The sequence below is a fragment of the Lolium rigidum genome, chromosome 1 (genome assembly GCF_022539505.1).
Source record: "Lolium rigidum isolate FL_2022 chromosome 1, APGP_CSIRO_Lrig_0.1, whole genome shotgun sequence".
In the NCBI taxonomy this organism is placed as follows: Eukaryota; Viridiplantae; Streptophyta; class Magnoliopsida; order Poales; family Poaceae; genus Lolium; species Lolium rigidum.
This window is the reverse complement of record NC_061508.1, coordinates 214,745,908-214,765,602: the sequence shown is the minus strand read 5'-3', so window position 1 is coordinate 214,765,602 and position 19,695 is coordinate 214,745,908. Positions and strand designations below refer to the sequence as shown.

The following is a 19,695-nucleotide window of genomic DNA, read 5'->3' as shown; positions in this document are numbered from 1 at the left end:
GCCCCACGGTGGGCGCCAACTGTCATTTCCTACTTGACGGTACCCCGGAGGAGGGATCCTCACGAAGGGGGGAAGAAGTAGGTGCCAAAGGGCGGAGAGGAGTCGGGATGGTGGTACGCAATTTACCCAGCTTCAGAACACCTGCTCGAGGACATGCCCTACTGCTGCTTGTCTAGAATTATCTGGACGCTTTCGCATTGTTACAATGAGTTGTGGTTGTGCCTCTAGGGCTCCCAGGATCTAGGGTTTCTACGGAGACTCCTAGCCGGAATGCAATCTTGCCTAACTATGGAACATTACATTGTCGTGCACGTCAAAGATCCGCCTATGCCGTACTGGATCCGGCTACCCCTGATGGGCCAGGCCGGATCCGGCTGCCAGAGAAGGTGGTGGATCCGGCTCCTTGTTCCTGGGCTGGACTTCCTTGATCCTGATCAACAACAACTTGGTCACCCGATGGGCCGTATGCCACCATCACCATCTACGGGTCAGCCGGGTTCGCCTGATCTAGCCACTGTCGATGGTACACCTATGAAGTATACCACAACAAATATCTTCCTGTAATCGACGTAAAGCTCTTGCAAACTTTCTTTGTCAGCTTAAAACCGCTCATGCTATACAGAGGAATTACTGTAATAAAATCTCGACGACGGGAAGATCTGAAGCAAACTGTATCTTTAAACACATTTATGACGGACACACAATAGTAGTTATACAAAACCTTTTGGTTTTTTCTTGTTCTGATAAATACCCAAATACATGTAGAGATCAACGAATGCAACACCATCGTCATCTTACGTTCTGAAAAGCTCTCTACTAATGTAAATCTGGACCATGGAGGAGAAAACTGGTTGGTTACTAGTTACAACGCTGGAGCAATTCCTGTCTCGATGCATGATGTGCAATAGAGAATGTTGGTTCAATTCTACGATTTGTGGGCGCCGAAAGATATCTAAATTACTACTACCAGAAGAATTTCTGATCAAACAACTGATGCAGGTATGGCGATGGTCTGTTTAGTACGCGCGCGACGCCATAATCTGCATCTCGTAGAAGGCGGCGCCTGTGTTGTAAGCGCGGGACTGCGAGCTTCACCTGCGCGGCTACGGAACAACCGAGTTGACCGACGGTCCGACGTCAGTCAGAAGCTTGAGGACCGCCGCGTAAGCTTGTCTCAGCTCTGTGGCGTCTCCGTCGACCCCATGGGTGTGATTTTATATTATACATACATACACTATATAAAAGTTGTTCAGTTTAGCGTTCTTTGTATTCACCAGAGCACTGTAGATATACACACTATATAAAAGTTGTTCAGTTTAGCGTTCTTTGTATTCACAGATGTGTAATTTTTCATGGATTGTGTTCTTCCCTTGAGCGACACGTGGTCTTTTATTTTTCTTTGCCTGCTATGGTTAATTTTCTTAGCTTTATTTTCGGAGGTGGGGTGACCGGTTACCGGCAGCGATGGATTTATGATGTGCATTGTTAGCGATCTCTTTCCGGTTTGCTTTTGCTCATGTTTTAATTCGGTCAAAGCGGTGCTAAGACCCACCACCGAATAATCGAGACGTACCTCCTCCAGATATGCCTTTGGACTCTTCCCAACTGTCTCCACATAAAGTTGGTTTTCCCCGAGAGCTTTTCTCTCTGCCCTAGATCCTTCCCATGGCCGCCTCAACGGCGCTGGTCGCTCGATGCGCGCCGCGCTCCGTCGCCTGCCAGGGGCTTCCGCACGAGCTCCGCCCTGCGCGTTGGCCAGCCGGCTGCCCGTGCGCATGGCCTGTCCCGCATGGGTTGTGGGGCAGACCACGGTGGCGGGAGGCAGCGACGGAGCTGCGGGCGGTGGCAGCGGCCTCCTCTAGGTGGAGGCGGCGGGGGAAGCTTTCTGCTGTTTTATCTCTTATTGCTGGTAGGGTCGGCGACCTCCTCGACAGTGGAGGCGGCGGGGAAGGCTGCTGCTGCTTCTTCATCGAAGGTAGGAGCGCTAAGGGATCCCGCGGTATATTCTCCTTAGTGATCTCCTTTTGATTATTACCTTTACCTCTGTGTGTGATATTGTTGATCTGATTGTTGTGTTTGAACCATGGCATAGAGCACCACTTCCATAATAGTAGACGTCATGCCTTAGAAAAGAGGCTTAATCGTTATCTTAATTTGGAAATAGCAAATCTGGAGATAACTAAATTTTTCGTTTGTGTTTTAGCTAACCGTAGTTGTCATCAAGAACACATCAAGAACACCAACACGAGATGGAAGCTCACTTCCATCAAACTATAGATGGGAGTTTACAATCGTCAATGAAAGAGGCCGGCTCTAATTGTCCGTGCACTGTGCCATTGAGCTCTTCAAGTTACCCGCCTTATTGAAAATTGCAGAATGAGTGTTAGTAAGACTTCTGTTGGGAAGGTGAGTACAGAATGATAGATTGTGTTTTAATTTTCTAATCTATTAGCTTTCCCCAGACTCTTATTGAGTAAAGATTGGATTCATTAGTTCTTTCTACTTTCCTAAATGATTGATACCCATAAATTTTTATTTCAGCAAAAGATTATCCCCTTTGGTGACCATTTGGGTTGCTTGACAGAACATGGTGACCTTAGTTTACTCTCAGGAACATGGTTAATAGAAAAGGCAGGTAAAATTCTCTGATTTTCATAACAACGCATGAGAATATGTTGAATGTAATTGGCAAAAGAATAAAAAAGTAACCGAGTAGAAATATTTGCTGAAGGTTTATAATTTGTTAATGTCATCAATGTTTACAGTAGCCTCATACAGTTTTGATTCTATTAGTTTCCCTTTATGGGTGATCTTTGGGTTTTTCTTGGCCGTTTGGAAAAAATTGTTGAAAGAATCGAGAGTTAATTTTTTGCAACATGCGTATCACATATAGTTCAGGTTTTCGCATGCTTTTTGGAGTATAGATGTAATATCTCTTCAAGTGGATACTTGAGGTCCTGGTTCAGTCCCGATGTTAGTTAATTAATGGAGATCCTTTTCATGTTAGCAATTCTTATGGAGATCCTTTTCATGATAGCAATTCTTATGGAGGGTTCAGCCAGTAAACTAAAATGTCTGGTTAACGATTTCAGGTGTCCTGAGCCAGCGAATGTTCTTCAGGCGACAGAACCTGCTGATATTTCCAGCAACATTGCTATGTCATGCAGTTTTCAGTACTATGACCACTGTGTCGACTCCCATAATGCACATACTCACTCATCTTTCTCTCAAGGGTTTTCGATTTATGCGCATCCAACCATTTATTTCTATCCATGCAAGTTTTGGTTAGCAGACAATAATCTCTATTCAATCTGCTGATAAGAAGACATCTAGCTTATTTGTGCACTTCACATATTGTGAAGTTCATCAAAATGGGAGGACATGCGCTTCCTTTTTCAGTACAAGTTAATATTCATAGTTACAGTTTTTCACAGTAATGGATATTTACAAACGTAGTGTCTCATTCTGAGATTGAAAAGCTTATCCCAATTCCCAAGTTGCACTCATCAACTGGGTAACAAGATGTTCCATTCTTCATATTTGGAATATTGGCTTATCTTTTTTTTCCAGGTTAGAGGTGCAAATCTGAAACAAGTGAACCAAAGGTATTGTATTGTGTTTGTGCTGCTGACTTTATTTACTTCAGGATGAAGCCAAGACCTTACTTTCGGATATACATGTACACAAATTGAAGCTCTAACCATGTCTTAGTTCAGGTACATGTTCTTATATGTTCAAGGTACATGCTGTTTTTTACATTTACAAGGGAGAATCTGAAGCTATTATGGCTTACCGTTGGTGCAAACGAAGAAAATAATCCTGCTGCAAGTTCTTGAGTAATTCTTATATTCCTTTACTAAATGGACAATTGTGCAACATTTACCACGTCTTTATGCATCCATGTTAGCATTTTATTTTGGAGTTGTTATTTATATCTTGCATCCCATCTAAAATGGGCAGTTAGTGGAAATTCCAATATTAATACCCGGTTGCTAATATGGCCGTAGCTTGATCCAGAGCTCACAGTGCCGCCTCCACCACCGCCCATGCAGTAGCTGTAAGGACAGTGTCATGGATAATCCATGGAAGCTGCGAGCAGTGCACAACTGCACATGACAGCATATATATGGAATATTGGATAATCGGCAGCTCAGGTATGATGTAATCGTTTAGATTTTTTTATCTCTTTCACTAATGGTTGGCATCGCTTCATGTGATACATTCTGAACTTTCTCAGAAAGAGAGAAAGAGAGAGAGAGAGAGAAGTTCAGGCCATCATTTCAGGCAGAGATTGATATCGAGTTACAGTTCCTTATGTTGTGCAGCAGTAGTAGATGTTGGATTTGTATAATTTCCTTCTGGCAAGTTTCACATAACTACTAAGCACTTGCCAAGTCTGTCCGCGGTTTTATGTAAAATAGAAGTAATTTAGTATTTCTTTTCACTCTGCTGTGTACTCCTACATGAGCTGCAATGTCAGACTTGATTAACCTCGCAGCGTGCTACCAGTTATCCTCTTAGCAAAGCCTAACACCGCAAAACTAAGGCACGTACATACCAGAATGCCTATCTATATATGTTTCCTCACACAGACCTCTACAAATATGTGCAGCCCGATAAATTTTGCTTTCGGTAATATGATCTTGAAAACAATGATATATAATAACAGTACTACATCAATATCCTTCCAATGGTGCGGCTTGCCGCTGGCCTTCATCCTCTCATCGGACGAGCAGGACAACAGACCAGACCAGGGTACTGAAGAGCTCAGGCTCAACAAGAAGTTGCAGCAACTACACCAGCGTACCTCTGATTTTGTGTAGAATTAGCAGTGTGTCGCAGAGTCCCTGAGCTCTCATATGTAGTGCAGACCCGTCCTCTACATCCCTATGTAGTGCAGATACGTCCTCTACGTCTGATTGTGATTGGATTAGTGTATGTACATGTACCGTCTGCCTCACGTATGAAGTAGTCCAGTGCAACAATACGCCAGTACCATCTGGCTCTTTCCAGTGTTAAAATGTGTCGACGCCGGCTATCTCCGGTATATATTTGGAGGTACGTAGACATGGTATCCTGCCTGCTGCTTCTTCTACTGTCTGGTTAAATCAGTCTTCAGCAACCACTCACGTCAAAGCCTCCATAGTCCATAGAAAGAAAGGAAACTGCTCTACGGCACATCTTCCACTGTCATTCTTCGGATAAAACAATCTACACCTACCAAAATCACGGTCCAAGCTAAAATACTAGATAACTCTAAACTAAAATAGATAATTTAAACACTCACGCAAAATTGGTTAACACCACAGGAGCGGCGTGTCGCCCCGCGCCCATGCTTCCTAGTCTTTTTCAATTAAAAACAGAATTAAAGGAGACAAAGGAGAGCCACTGGACTGAAGTGAACGACAGATTTAAAGAGCTACATCATCTATGCAGTTAAATCATTCTCTATTGCACATCAAGGCTTCGCGCGGTTGAATAAAGGGTTAAGTGTTTAAATAATTTTTATCACATCAAAATACCATAAACATGACAACTTTTTATTGATATTTTGTCTTTGAGATTCTGCTGAAATAAGCATAAAAGTTGTGCGCAAGGACAATCCTATTGCTACACAAGGATATCTATGCAAAATAAAGAGTGAAAAGACTCCAAAAAATGCAACATCAGTGCGGTTTCGGTCTGCTAGACTCGTTGTCCCTGGCGGGTGGGACCGGCTAGGTCATGTGAGATATTCACGCAGTGTCCGCGCGGACGCATTCGTGTCCCAAATTTGAGTCGGGGATGCGTTTCGGCGGACATCCCCGTCACTATGCGTTGGGCTGTTGGGTTGTGGGAAAACCTAAAATTTGACACCACGGAGGCAAATTATCCGTTTGCGCCGGGCCGTTAGAGATGCCCTTAGGTTAGATCCAAGTAGACAACATATGCAAACTATGACACAACCATAAATCAGATGTATACCCACAAGGGTGACACTACTTGGCCCCAATGAACGAGACTCCCAGATGCGGCGGAGGTGGAGCTAAGAGGGAACTTGAGGGCACCTGCTGGGCTCTTGGCCACGCAATGGGCTCCCACCAGGGCCTCCCATAGGCACCCGACACATTTCGGAGCTCAGCCCCTACCCACAAGGACCGGGATGGGGGGGGGGGGCACTCCGCATCTTGTTAGAGGGCCTGGTTGGCAGCTACTGTCATAACTTGTTGCCTAGTCGGGTCAAACACGCGTCAATGGCGACAATATCGAATTCCAAGATGGCAGAGTAATGACGCAACGGCCGACCTACCAACCATGAACAACCTCCTGATTTATATCCCCTGGCACCGCTACATCATCCAGTCTGCCCCTATCGCCATGCATAGGCGTTGGCTGGACTGGCACGAGGTCATCGAGCTCACCAAATACGGCATCCTCGTGCCAGCAAAAGCTAGGATGCCAAGGGGCTGGACCATCATCTTGGGTGGGGTGCCCATGCCGCTCCAACATCTACCACCGGAGAAGAACATCGCCTAGCGGAGGCGGTTCATTTCAATGCCTGGTCGTACAATCCATGATGTCATCGTTGGCGCCCGAGACGAAGCCTTCTTGCTGTCGGCTACCGAGGACAACATCGTCGACTCCGAGGAGGAAAAATGGAGATTAGTTTAAATTATTGTTCTAAATTTGTCAGACTTTTAAATTTTGAATGAAATTCATCGGTTTTTTGGTTAAATTTTATAGGGGCCGCCGGTGTGGGCAGCCCTCCCAATACGCGGGGGAGGGGAGAGGGGGGAACGAGTCCCCATGCCCCTATAGTGTGTGCCTATACTGTTGCCAGTCACAATATAGGGGTTGGCGGTGTAGATACCCTTAGTTCTAGACTATCTAAAGAATATCTATTTGCAAATCTTGAATAATAGGAAGTATCCATTAATATATTATAAATTATGGCCAATAAATAAGGAAGGTTATGGATCTAATTTAGTACGTACTAAAGAATATATATTTGCAAATCTTGAATAATAGGAAGTATCCATTAATACAATAACTTCTGGCCATTTATATGATTTTTCTCCTCTATATAAACAACCGCAAAGGACAGATCCTAATGCAAACTAAACACACAACAAAAACACAATTGATCGATCTCCTTATCATCATGGCACTCAAGAACAATGCGGCAAGCATGGGTGTGGTTCTCCTGGCTCTTATGGTCATGTCTATCATCATGTCATCATCCTCTGTTTACGCACATACAAGTAATAATTCTCTCCCTCTAAGTTATTTCCATCTGCTCTTTTCGTTGATGCAAAGAAAAACAGTTCATTCTACATGTTTCATGTACAAAAAATTGGCACTATTTGACAACATACATCAGACTTCTTGTATATGTGCGCTAGTTAATTGATTAACTCATGTTGGCTTGCAGATGAATCGCCGGTTGACCTTGTAGCTGATGAAGGAGAATGCTTCCATCAGGAAAGCTGTGCTGCCCGTTGCGGGACCGTATGCAGTGTCAGCGGCAAGCCTTCGGCTAACGCCTACTGCAAGGAAGATCAATGTTGCTGCGCCTAGTTTTATGCTTATGTTCTTGCTTGAGCAATATTGATGTAACTGTTTCTTGCAAACACAATATTATTGTTCACGCAAAAATTATTATCAATCCGATTATGACATGGGATCCATCTTTCCTTAATTCTTTGGTGAATTTGGTGAATCTTGGGAATATTTCCATCACCTGTCCGCTATTTTCACAAGCTAGCTTGGTTACCTTGTACTGAGAGCCAACAACTCTCGGTTAAAGCAGTCTTTGTACCTAATCCGCTCATAGTTCACGGTAGCCAGTCGGTTGCCATGACATGATGGGACTACCTCTAACGAGAGATAGATTTGCTAAAATCTGTGACCACGTGACATGAAATCTGTTTTGAATTTACATTTTTTGTTGACTCTGGTACGGTGAAAGGATGATATTTCATTAATGTGTTTGTTTTCATACTAGATAGTATGTGCATTACAACTTTATGAGCGAGCATCAATGTCCCAACAAACTGACCAGGGCCTCAGGTATACGTTCTCTGAACAAAGCAAAAAAAAGAACAGCTTCAGTTTGCACTAATAAAAACTCGACGACGGAGGAGGGGAGGATCTTCAAACATAGTTATGATGGATACACAGTACTCTAGTATTTATACAAACCTTTCGGTTTTTTCTTGTTTTGATGAATACCCAACAATACATGTAAAGATCAACGAATGCAACAATCCTATATTCCTATATACACAACACGAGAACCAAGCTCCAAACTGAGTGCCACGCCAACTGACGAAATATGCTTCTAGGGCCCTATCAACTCTTTTACAAACCGCAAACCAAACCAAACTAAAGCTAATCTAGGCATCCTCTCATGGTAAATTAACTACATCCATGAGAAGATCAATTATTTTTCTGATGGATGGATCATGGATGTCATAGGCCTCTTGCAAGCATGGCCTGGAATTCCTCGGCCGACCTCTGGCTCTGAAGCCTCATCTCCTCCCTGAACTTCCTGATGAACATCTCCGCCCTCACATCCACCTCCCCCATCCCACAACCTCCCCTGCCCGGGCTCAGCAACAAACCCCTCACGCCGGCGCTCCTACCCCCAGCACGCGCCTTGCTGCCACCACCAGTAGTGGTAGCGGCCGCGGCGCCGGCGCCATGCACGGGTGCCTTGCTGACGACGCCGGCGGTACGGTCGGTGTCACGTGCGAGCTTGCTGGTGCTGACCTGGGGCACCTCCTCGCGCACGACGCTGAGGCCCTTGGGCTGGCTGTAGAGCTCGTCGACGTAGACCGGCGCGAAGCTCCGGTGGTGTCCGCGCTGCACGGACGGCAGGGGCGGGGCCGGTGAGCGATGGTGACGGTGGCCGCCAAGCCGACCAGGGCCTGACCACCGGACGCGTACGACGGTGCGGCGGAGCCTGGCGTGCGCGGCGGCGGCGAGGCCGGCGCACCTGCGCAACCACCGCCACGGCTGCTGCCTGCCGCCCCTGACCCTGGACGACGACGAGCTGCGCATGGCGAAGCAGGACATATGGTGCGTCTGCCTAGCTAGTGCGAACTGCGAACTGATCTTTGTGATGATGATGATGATGATCTAGGGAGAGAGACGAGCTGAAGAGTGTGTGTAGGAGGAACGCAATGGGAAAGATGATCCGATCTTTTGTAGAGTGGGCTGGAGTGATGGGGAAAGGGCTTAGCTTTCGGCGGTTGTGGCGGGTAAGACTCACGCTATGTGGTTGACTCCACCTCGCTTTGTTGGGTTCGGCTGCGGGGGTTGGCTGGCTGGGGCGCACCATCATGGCTTTGCTTTGCTTCGCTTGCTTGCGTCTTCACTGCTTCCTCTTTTCCTTAACGGCGGGGGTTGCGATGCCAGTGCGCCAGAATCAACTAGATTCTGATGTGGTTTTGTTTCTTGTGAGCGAGTATTTGTAAACAATCTCTCCGTTTCAAACTATTGTTAGGAAAAGTTATGTGGTATGAAATTATTGTCATTAGATTCGCATTCGAAAGTAAGGCTTATATTTCGGAACGGAGGTTATACTTCTCCGTGGTCGTCATTTTATATCGTAGAAAGAAGTAGGGCTGGAATTCGTGTCCTTCCACAATTCCACGGAGGCAAACATCAATGAAAATGAATAGTAGCTCTATACCATTGCAATGTGCAAAAAACATTGGCAGTTTCTTTGCTTTTGCACCTATCTATGAAAATTTTCATACTGTACTTGAATGAGTTTAGCGATCTAAACGACTAGCTCGTTGCTTGGCTAACTTAAATTGTTCAAGAAATGAATTCAAATCCAAAACTCGGCTAGACTCATTTGACATCGAGTTCGAGTTGGTCGTTTATCTCTCGAGTTTCAATTTTTAATTCCAGCCTTACATAGAAGTGGCATATTGATAGGACGGAGTAGAAATTGTTTTTTGCTATGTTCTATTTCTGGATGAATGCTCGTCATGATTTCGTGCGGGGCCTTGCGCCATTGTGCTTGTTGCTGTCTAGTTTGACGACCACTAGTGTTAGCGGTGTCGGTTTGAGAGGACAACCTGATGTGATCACTGGGCTTTGTGCTTCTTCGAAGTGTTTTTGTGACAAGCCGGATAACATTACTCTCTTCCTTACGGAACTTAGCAAAGCTATCTAGTTACTTGCGTAATTTTACAAGTTCTCGGAAGTACGGATTCGCATAGCCAAGTAGCAATCCTGTGAGGATCTGTGCTAGCTGTCTCTGTTCATGTGGACAGAGCGGCAGAGACTAAGGCGAGTGCAAGACACTCAAAGCGATTCACACAAACCTCCACGAAAAAGCCAAGGCGGCCACTAGATCAGAGCAAGCAAAGACCACCGGCCTCCCATGGAAACAGAATCCTGAAATTCCTCCCGGGCTAAGTTTCTCAGCATGCGCCCTGTGGCTGGCGCGATCTTGCAGAGGCTGCAAGGTTGTCAAAGTCAGGCACACGCATTGTAAATTGCTTAAAAATGTGGAGATTCCTCGGCTGTAAAGCTACGACGAAGAATTGTTGCATCTCTTTTACTAGTAGCTATTTCGTTATCATCACAGAGCTGATCAGCACTTGCCCGGGAAAGAAGAGAGAATCTCAGGTGATCAGGGAGGAAACTTCTCTGCATTTCCTTGAGAACTGATTCCGTTCCCCTCCCAACTTGCAGCGAAAGGTTGGATTCCGTCTTGCTGGTTGCTTGAAAGCCAAGAGAATGATACGAGAAAAGATAATCCGTCGCTTCCAACGCGTTAGCAATTAGCAAATTCACATAGGTAATTAATCCTCCAAGTATCGTGGTACTACGATATTCCTTGCCCCGGCAATTTGTGAGTTGTTTTGTCCATGAACAACAGTTGGAATTGTGGCACCGAGTTGTACTTACGCAAGTAGATTCTCGAAATCTATTTCTAGCTAGGCGTAGAATCTACGCCGATGTAGTATACCTCGGTGACGGGGTCACAAAAGAATGTTAACTAATCGGAGCCACACATACCAACACGGTCCAATACATCGGAGATTCATATAGGTTAGAGCATCTCTAGCAGAGCCCTATTTTTCCGAACCGAAAAAACTGAGTTCAGTCTGCTGAAAAACCAAAAGCGATCGATTTTTTGCGTGGCGCAGAACAACACCCGTATTCAGAACCGAAAAACATCGATTTCAAAAATTGCCGGCAAAGTGATCATCGCAAACAAGCAGTAGAACTGAAATTCAAACATATTTAAGCATAGTTCGGGTTGCTACTATCGATAGATACATTGCATTTGAGGTGGTCGTCGGCGACCACCTCCAAAACTAACTAATTTCGCCGGCGGCGAGCTACTATACACGCCGCGGCAGACTACGCCGTCGGCGGCCTACTCGGAGTCGAGGTCGACGACCTCCTGCTTCACGCGGTGGACGGCCGCCTCCTTCTGCGCGGCCTCGTACTCCCGCACGGCACGGATGGCTTCCGCTTCCTCGCGGCGGAAGCGCGCGCGCCTCGGCGGCGGAGATGACGGACACCTGCTGCACCGCCGTCGCCTCCTCCTCGTCGTTGAGGACGAAGTCCCCGGACTGCAGCTGGAGGGTGCACACCGGAGGCACCTCCTCCTCCTCCTCCTCGTCGTCGCTGCTGTCGGAGGCGGGCGGCCACAGCGCACGGCCGGACGCGGCCGAGGATGACCCCTCGCCGCTATTTGCATAGGGCGCGAGCTTCCCCGGCGGCGTCAGACCCCAGTTGGTCCAACGCCGCGCGCTCCGCTTCCGAGCGCCTTCGCTACGGTTCCATTTGCGCCGCTCGGCCTCCGACTGGAAGACGTGGGGGGGGGGGCGGAGAGTTGCTCCCGCCAATCCGCCCGCGTCCCCTGCCTCCGCTGTTCGCCCCGGCCATGCGGCCGCGGTGGTGGTGGAAAGAGAGGAGAAGCGGCGGCGGCGGCTCCGCGATTGCTCGCCGGAATTCCAACCGTGCGCGCGGCGGAGGGGGCTTTGGCGGCGGAGGGAGTAGGGTTTTGGAACGCAACTCCCCTCCGTGGCCTGTATATATACGGGTCGACGGTCCAGTTTCTCAGGCCCCCGAACTCCCGATACGGGCCAGCCCACCGATTCGGGTGCTGTTCTGCGCCACTTTCGGCCCGAACCCGTAAATCCGATGGAAAAATTCAGTTCCGGCGGGATTTACGGGCTCTGTTAGAGATGCTCTTAATAGAGTAGAAAAAACAGTTGAAGCTATAAAGCATGATGGAGCCACTCTGATAGTGCTACTGGAGACTGTTGGTGTGTTAAAAACCTCAATTGAAACTAAGTAATCGTATCTTCAGTTCCTGACTACTACATGTGATTCTAAAAAAACAGTTGAAGTTATAAAAACTAAACGCATATATATTAATCTTGACGAGCACGAATTTAGGTTCCTATTTCTCTTGTTTTTATGCTCTAGGGTTTATGTATAGCCAAGAATAGAATCCTAACACTTGTACTATTTATCCTCTAATACTAGCCTTCACTACAGGAAACAACATCTTCGCTGAGTACCAAAAAGGCACGGTAAAGGCCAAAAAATACACGGTGCAATGTACAACACTCGGCAAAGCCGACACGACAAACATTATCTCGGCAAAAAATCTTTGCCGTGCGGGTACTCGGCAAAGTATCTTTGTCGCGTGTCAACGGCTGGTACAAGCTTGTTGTGTAAATAAGGATTGAAAAACTTATTTCCAAAAAGAAGATTGAAAATTCTGATATTCATGTTTTAAATGCCAGGTGCCACTACAGGAATGGGGCTATATGCCGAGGGCCGGGAACCCTCGGCGTAGCATGCTTTGGCCCTCGGCGTAGGCTATGCCGAGGGCCGCCCTCGGCATAGCTCCTCGGCGTGTAAGTCCCTCGGCAAAGGCACTATCGCCGTCGGCGTAGCCCGGCCCTCGGCGTAGCACGCTACGCCGACGGCAAAACCCTCGGCATAGACTTTTAAAAAATTCAAATTTCCCGTTTCCAAAAAAATTCCAAAAAAAAAAATTCGAAATTTTTTTTTCTATATGCCGACGGCAAAACCCTAGGCATAGACTTTTAAAATTTTTAAAATTTTAATTTCTTTTACACAATTTTTTTCCTTTTTTTTCTTTTTTTTTACTTGTTTATCTTTCACCCAATACACTTTTAACTCTAACTACACTTAATCTTATGTCAAATTACAATCATGGTTAAACTTCCCGGCCGGTCACCCATCCTCACACTACTCCAGCCTCAGCACGCTTAACTTCTTGGTTCCATTCGGATGAGGTTCCATTATAGAATTGACACCTCTTGCTGATAATAATAGCATATCAACCCTATTAACCCTTGAACCGTGATGCACACTTCTTTATTTTTGAATTCCAAACAATTACTTAAGTAGACAACAATGAATATATATAAGTAATAATAATATTGAATTCAAATAAAAATAAAATGATTTTATTTTTTGGTCTTTTTCTATTTAATATTGAATAATTAATATCTTTAAATCGGAAAATCAAAATTCCACAAATAATATGTCTAAATCGATCAGAAAAATGAGAGGAATCTAAATATAACATACATATCATCATTTGAACCTAAAAATTAGAGGAATCCAAATATGACACCCAATTTGCCATGTGGCCAAAACAGCCCCCTCGCGAGATGCGAAATGGCCGTATCGGGCGGGCTGGTGCACCGTTTGCCAACACGCTAAACGGACAAAAATTAGCACATAAAGTGATGTGTTATAGACATAAAAATATTTTTTGCGGAATTTATTGAGCGACGGAAAGTGTACCCCTAGTTCAAATCCGGTCAGTTTCCAGCGGATTCGGCGGGACACCGCGAGAAGCCGCATGGATTCCCAGATAGCTAGCGCGCACATATGACATGTGATATGTGGTGCGAAGGCGGTGTCCTACCACTACGCGGAGGTCTCTCGCAATACTAAAATGCGCCCCATGTAGCTGCTTCACAAAATAAACCCGTTTTGGCACCCCGAAAATGAAAAAACCATCGCCCATCGGTCGGATTGGAAATCCGCTCCCGGGGCCTTGCTTCCCATCCCAGGGACCACGCACATGCCAAATATGGCCTCGTTCCGACAAACTATGCGGTGTCACGGGCCGTTTCCTACTCATTTGGCCTAAAAGCCATAGAACTCCAGACGTGATAGCCCTGTTTGTGAAGGGTTTTCCAAAATAATTGCCGTATCCTAATTCCGACTTTTGGAGTGGTTACTAGAACACATAAAATGACGCCATGCGGCTCCGCGGGATTTTCTGACTTTGTTTAAATTGTCATTTGGCCAAAACGGGCCCCCACGGAGATGCGGTATGTCCGTACCGGCGCGCTTGGTGCACCCGTTTACCATCGCGCTAAACGGACAAAAATTGGCACATAAATTGATATGTCATAGATCTAAAAACATTTTTTGCGGAATTTATTGAGCGACGGAAAGTGTAGCCCTAGTTCAAATCCGGTCACTTTCCGGCGGATTCGGCGGGACACCGCGAGGAAGACGCATGGATTCCCAGATAGCTAGCGCGCACATATGGCATGTGATATGTGGTGCGAAGGCGGTGTCCTACCACTACGCAGAGGTCTCGCGCAATACTAAAATGCGACTTATGTAGTTCCTTCACAAAAAAAACCCGTTTTGGCACCCCGAAAATGAAAAAACCATCGCCCATGGGTCGGATTGGAAATCCGCTCCTGGGGCCTTGCTTCCCATCCCAGGGACCACGCACGTGCCAAATATGGCCTCGTTCCGACAAACTATGCGGTGTCACGGGCCGTTTCCTACTCATTTGACCTAAAAGTCATAGAACTCCGGACGTGATAGCCCTGTTTGTGAAGGGTTTTCCAAAATAATTGCCGTATCCTAATTCCGACTTTTGGAGTGGTTACTAGGACACATAAAATGACGCCATGCGGCTCCGCGGGATTTTCTGACTTTGTTTAAATTGTCATTTGGCCAAAAGGGGCCCCCACGGAGATGCGGTATGGCCGTACCAGGCGCGCTGGTGCACCCGTTTACCTTCGCGCTAAACGGACAAAAATTAGCACATAAACTGATATGTCATAGACCTAAAAACAATTTTTGCGGAATTTATTGAGCGACGGAAAGTGTAGCCCTAGTTCAAATCCGGTCACTTTCCAGCGGATTCGGCGGGACACCGCAGGAAGCCGCATGGATTCCCAGATAGCTAGCGCGCACATATGGCATGTGATATGGGGTGCGAAGGCGGTGTCCTACCACTACGCGGAGGTCTCGCGCAATACTAAAATGCGCCCCATGTAGTTCCTTCACAAAAAACCTCGTTTTGGCACCCCGAAAATGAAAAAACCATCGCCCATGGGTTGGATTGGAAATGCGCTCCCGGGGCATTGCTTCCCATCCCGGGGACCACGCACGTGCCAAATATGGTCTCGTTCCGACAAACTATGCGGTGTCACGGGCCGTTTCCTACTCATTGCCCTAAAAGCCATAGAAATCCGGACTTGATAGCCCTGTTCGTGAAGGGTTTTCCAAAATAATTGTCGTATCCCAATTCCATCTTTTGGAGTGGTTACTAGGACACATAAAATGATGTCAAGCGGCTCCGCCAGATTTTCTGACTTCGTTTAAATTGCCATCTGGCTAAAACGGGAAACTGAGAACATATCAGAAAGTGATTGAATTGTTTCTATGTTAACATGTTATTCTACATGATTCAAATATGCATGATTTTGACATAAACGGATAGAGGATGTTTTTCTGAACATTTTGATACCTCATACGCATTTTTCTGACATCATATGAATTAGTTATGATTTTTACAAAATTAGACAAATTTGAAAAATAGCCTACGCCGAGGGTGGCCGTCGGCGTAGCCCTCGTCTACGCCTAGGGCCAAAGATATGCCGAGGGCTGCCCTCGGCGTAGAGGTCGCTACGCCGACGGCCACGTTTCGCCGAGTGTTGAAAGGGCAGGCTGGCCTGGCCGGGCCATACGCCGACGGCCCCGACTTTTGGCCGTCGGCGTATAGCCTGGCCCTCGGCATAGCCTCCCATTCCTGTAGTGTGCATCCCTAGCTTGCTCGGAGGTCCCAAGAACTAAAATTCTCTCATAAATTTAAATAGTTGCTTGCATATATTATGCAGACTAGTGGAAAGCCCATGCTTCGCCACGTCTACCTACCTTTTATCTAGTGTCACACATGTTAACATGTAAACAATGCGAATAAATATTTAAGTACAAAAAAAAAACACATAATAAAAATATTGTTAAATGCCGGTGTGTTGCCACGGCCGCCTCAGATTTCTCTCGGTGCATATGTTAACATAATATACATGAAATTATGTGTATAGCCCATAGGTTGTAACCGGGTCAATATGGTCTTTAGTTTCCGTAGGAATTAGATTTTCCTTTATCCAGAGGCATTGTTGTGCCAGTCTTCAGTTTTCTTATAAATCGGTGGCATGTCGCAGCCTTCCACGAGTATGTTTTTTTTATCTCGCCCGGACCAATCCGCCCTTAGATGGACAATCTGGTATTTTCGTATTTCTTATCTCACATGGCGACATCCATTTGTATTTAGGCGGTTTTTTTTATCCCAACTGGTCCGATTATAAGCGTTTTGAAATTATTTTCACCGTTGTATTTTGCACAATCTCTATTACATGCAAGCATGGAAAAATTATGGACCCATGATTTTCAGATAATTAAATACCAACCCGTGTCTTAGTGTCCTAATACATGTACCTTACATGCATTAATTTTCCGAAGACATTTTATTTGCATGCATATATATGGATTGATCGATGGCCGTGATTATGTATGGTTTTTGGTATGTGCATAGCTTAACCCGATCTAGAGCCGGAGAGTGGAGACCATTGGAATGTGAGTTCTCTTTGCAGCATTTCATCCCTTGCAAGCTGCATCATTTATAAGGCTTCGGTAGGATCTGTTCGTTCCCAATCCTCGCAGAACAATGTGAAACTAAGGTAAGACATGTCATTGAGCAAGATTGTATTTGTCCTAGCTAGGTTTCCTATGCACATTCTGGGTTCTCTTTTAGAGTTTTGTTTTTTTTATAGATTTACATACTTTAGTTTATATTTAGTCTACTTTTAGAGTTTTGTTTATATTTAGAGTTTTGTTTATATTTAGAGTTTTGTTTTTTATCACTCTGATAAAAAAAAGTGTACTTGGGATTTGATCTTCCGTGGGCTGGCCAATACCCTGCTAACCATCCAACCATAGTAGAAAATTATGGTAAGTTCGTATCCAAACCTAGGTTTTTTAACCGCCAAAATGCAAATCTCAAGATCGCTCCTCCATCAGGCATATTATCTATGAAATCAAACTACTAGCTAATGGTACTAGAAATGTATCCTTTATACTAAGAGTGGATGGTTCGTAGAATAGGGTTAGCCACTATCTTGCAAATTTTGCAAAAACATAATCTATAACTATGGTTTGGATGGATTCTAGACCTGACTGTTTGGCTCAGGCTTTGGTTCACGATCAAGATGTAATCCCTGCTGCTTAATATAGCCTCTTTTACCCGCCAAAAAAAGAGAAAATGCAACCCGCACTCCTATAATTTCTTCCAATCCCTTTAAAAGATAAATGCAAAAGAGTATGGGCTCTCAAAAGAGTATGGGCTATTCATAACTGGGCCGTATGTAGAACAGCGTTAGTGTAAATCTTTACTCCTCGGGTGCCTTCGCCGCTGGAAGCGAAACCTCCTTTCCACCAATCGATTTCTCCAGATCCGCTGTCTGTCGGCGGCCATGGCGGAAGCGGCCGGCGGCGCGCCCCAGCTCCCCGAGGACCTCATCATCTGGTAGATCCTGACGCGCCTGCCCGTGAAGCCCGTTCTCCGGTGCCGCGCCGTCTGCCGCTCCTGGCGCCGCTGCCTCACCTCCGATGCCAAGTTCCTCCGCGCCCACCACAGCCGCCAGCCCTCGCTCCCGCTCGTCACCACCCAAGAAGGCCAGGAGAAAAGGATCGACGCCATGGACCACCGCGCCGGCGAGCGTCGCCCCGTCGCGCGAACCACCACCACCACCGCCGCCGCCGAGGACCTAGACGTGCTCGCCTCCTGCGACGGCCTCCTCGTCCTCATCGCCCATGGCGGCCTCTACATCTGCAACCCAGCGACTCGCCAGCTCGCGCCCCTCCCGCTGCTCTCCCGCGTCAACTGCATCGCCGGGCTGTACCCTCACCGCCCGTCCGGGTCGTACAGAGTGCTCTGCTGCGTGGAGACTGACGGCCGCGCCGTCTACCACGTGCACGCCCTCGGGTCCTGCGAGCTCAGGTGCGTCGGGGAGCCGCCGGAGCCGTGGGCGTCCGGGGACGTGGTGACGATGATGCCCATGATGGAGTTCCTTAACCCGCACGTCCTGGCGGGCGGCAGGCTTTACTGGCACCCGCTGAAGCTTCCTGTTAAAGGCAGCGGCAAGGTCAACAACATGCTGGTGTTGGACACCATCGCCGAGTCCTTCCGGCACGTCATGTCGCCTGTCGATGGCGCTTGTATCGAGCTGTTTGAGACAACTAATGCTACTCTCGGATTGTACGACTACAACGGCGCCACGGCTGATCTCTGGGTGCTGCAGGATTACGAGCGATGGGTCTGGTCGCTCAAGCACCGGATCAAATTGCAGATGATGCCCTTCTTTCTGCTACCAGACACCAACAGTGATATGATCGTGCTTTCTGAGAAGGGGGAAAACACAGGACTTCGATGGCAATACCTGCAGAACATTTCTGGTATAGACGGCAGCTCGCTGACACGGTACGAGTGGAACGTTTTCCTCAAGCTTGAGAAGCTTAGGTTCAAACAGAGTCTTGTTCGGCATCCCTTCTTTTCCATGGAAGACAACAATGATGGTGCCGTGGATGAAAAACCTTTGTTCGAGGGGTTGTCAACTGTGACGGTTGATCTTGATGATGATTATGAACCCCACACTGAGGAATCCATGGTGCCCAAGTCTGCTGCAGGAGCGAGTCACCCGTGATGATTTCGAATTTTCAATAATGTTTAGTGCTACTTGTTTTCTATGCATGTTGTAGTAGGGCCCAAATTATTGTTCAGTAAGCAATAAAAGTATAGGTTATGCAAGCGGAAACCATGTCTCAAGTTTTAGGTGTTTGTTTTCGCACTTCATATCGGTCATGAACAGATGATGCTGAATAAAGTGAATGTGTTATGCCTTTTTTTAGCTCTGTCTGTTTTGTTTGTAAATAGTATGTATCTTTGGCGATCAATTGATGCTACATGGAAATTTACATAAGCTGACACCTCTTTGTCTAATCATCATACTTTCAGTGTAAACTAGTTGTATTTCTTTCCGTAGGCATCTCTGTGCCCTTACACACATTTTTTATTTTGTATTTCTTTGCTATGCAGGTGTGGGTAGGCTGTAGAAGTATCAAGTAAGCAACAGAAATATAAGGAACAACCACATCTCAAGTTTCTGAAGATTTTTCCCACTCTTCACTTCAGTAATGAAGATAAGCTCAGCATTCCGAATAAGTGGTTCTGTTATTGTCTCTCTCTCTCTTTTTTTGGCTTTGTGGTCTTGGAGTTGTATCTGATAAATATATCTGGTAATCTATTGTTGCTGGATAAGAAACAGTTGCTGCATGGAGATTTGGATAAGCAACAGTTGCTACATGGATATTTAGATAAGCAAC

General features: G+C 46.3%; 1 protein-coding gene and 1 pseudogene across 1 annotated transcript; one reads left to right on the top strand and one right to left on the bottom strand.

Moving 5' to 3' along the window:
- Positions 1-8,222: 8,222 nt before the first annotated feature.
- On the bottom strand, positions 8,223-9,174 carry LOC124683119. The gene has a single exon (XM_047217691.1). It carries the CDS (start codon positions 9,055-9,057, stop codon positions 8,452-8,454), a length of 606 nt encoding a protein of 201 aa, XP_047073647.1. The 5' UTR covers positions 9,058-9,174; the 3' UTR covers positions 8,223-8,451.
- Positions 9,175-17,744: 8,570 nt separating this feature from the next.
- LOC124683118 lies at positions 17,745-19,331 on the top strand (annotated as a pseudogene).
- Positions 19,332-19,695: the final 364 nt, after the last annotated feature.

Bases quoted from the DNA above. Each gene is read 5' to 3' on its own strand.
- LOC124683119 (XM_047217691.1), bottom strand. From the start codon at position 9,057: ATGTCCTGCTTCGCCATGCGCAGCTCGTCGTCGTCCAGGGTCAGGGGC.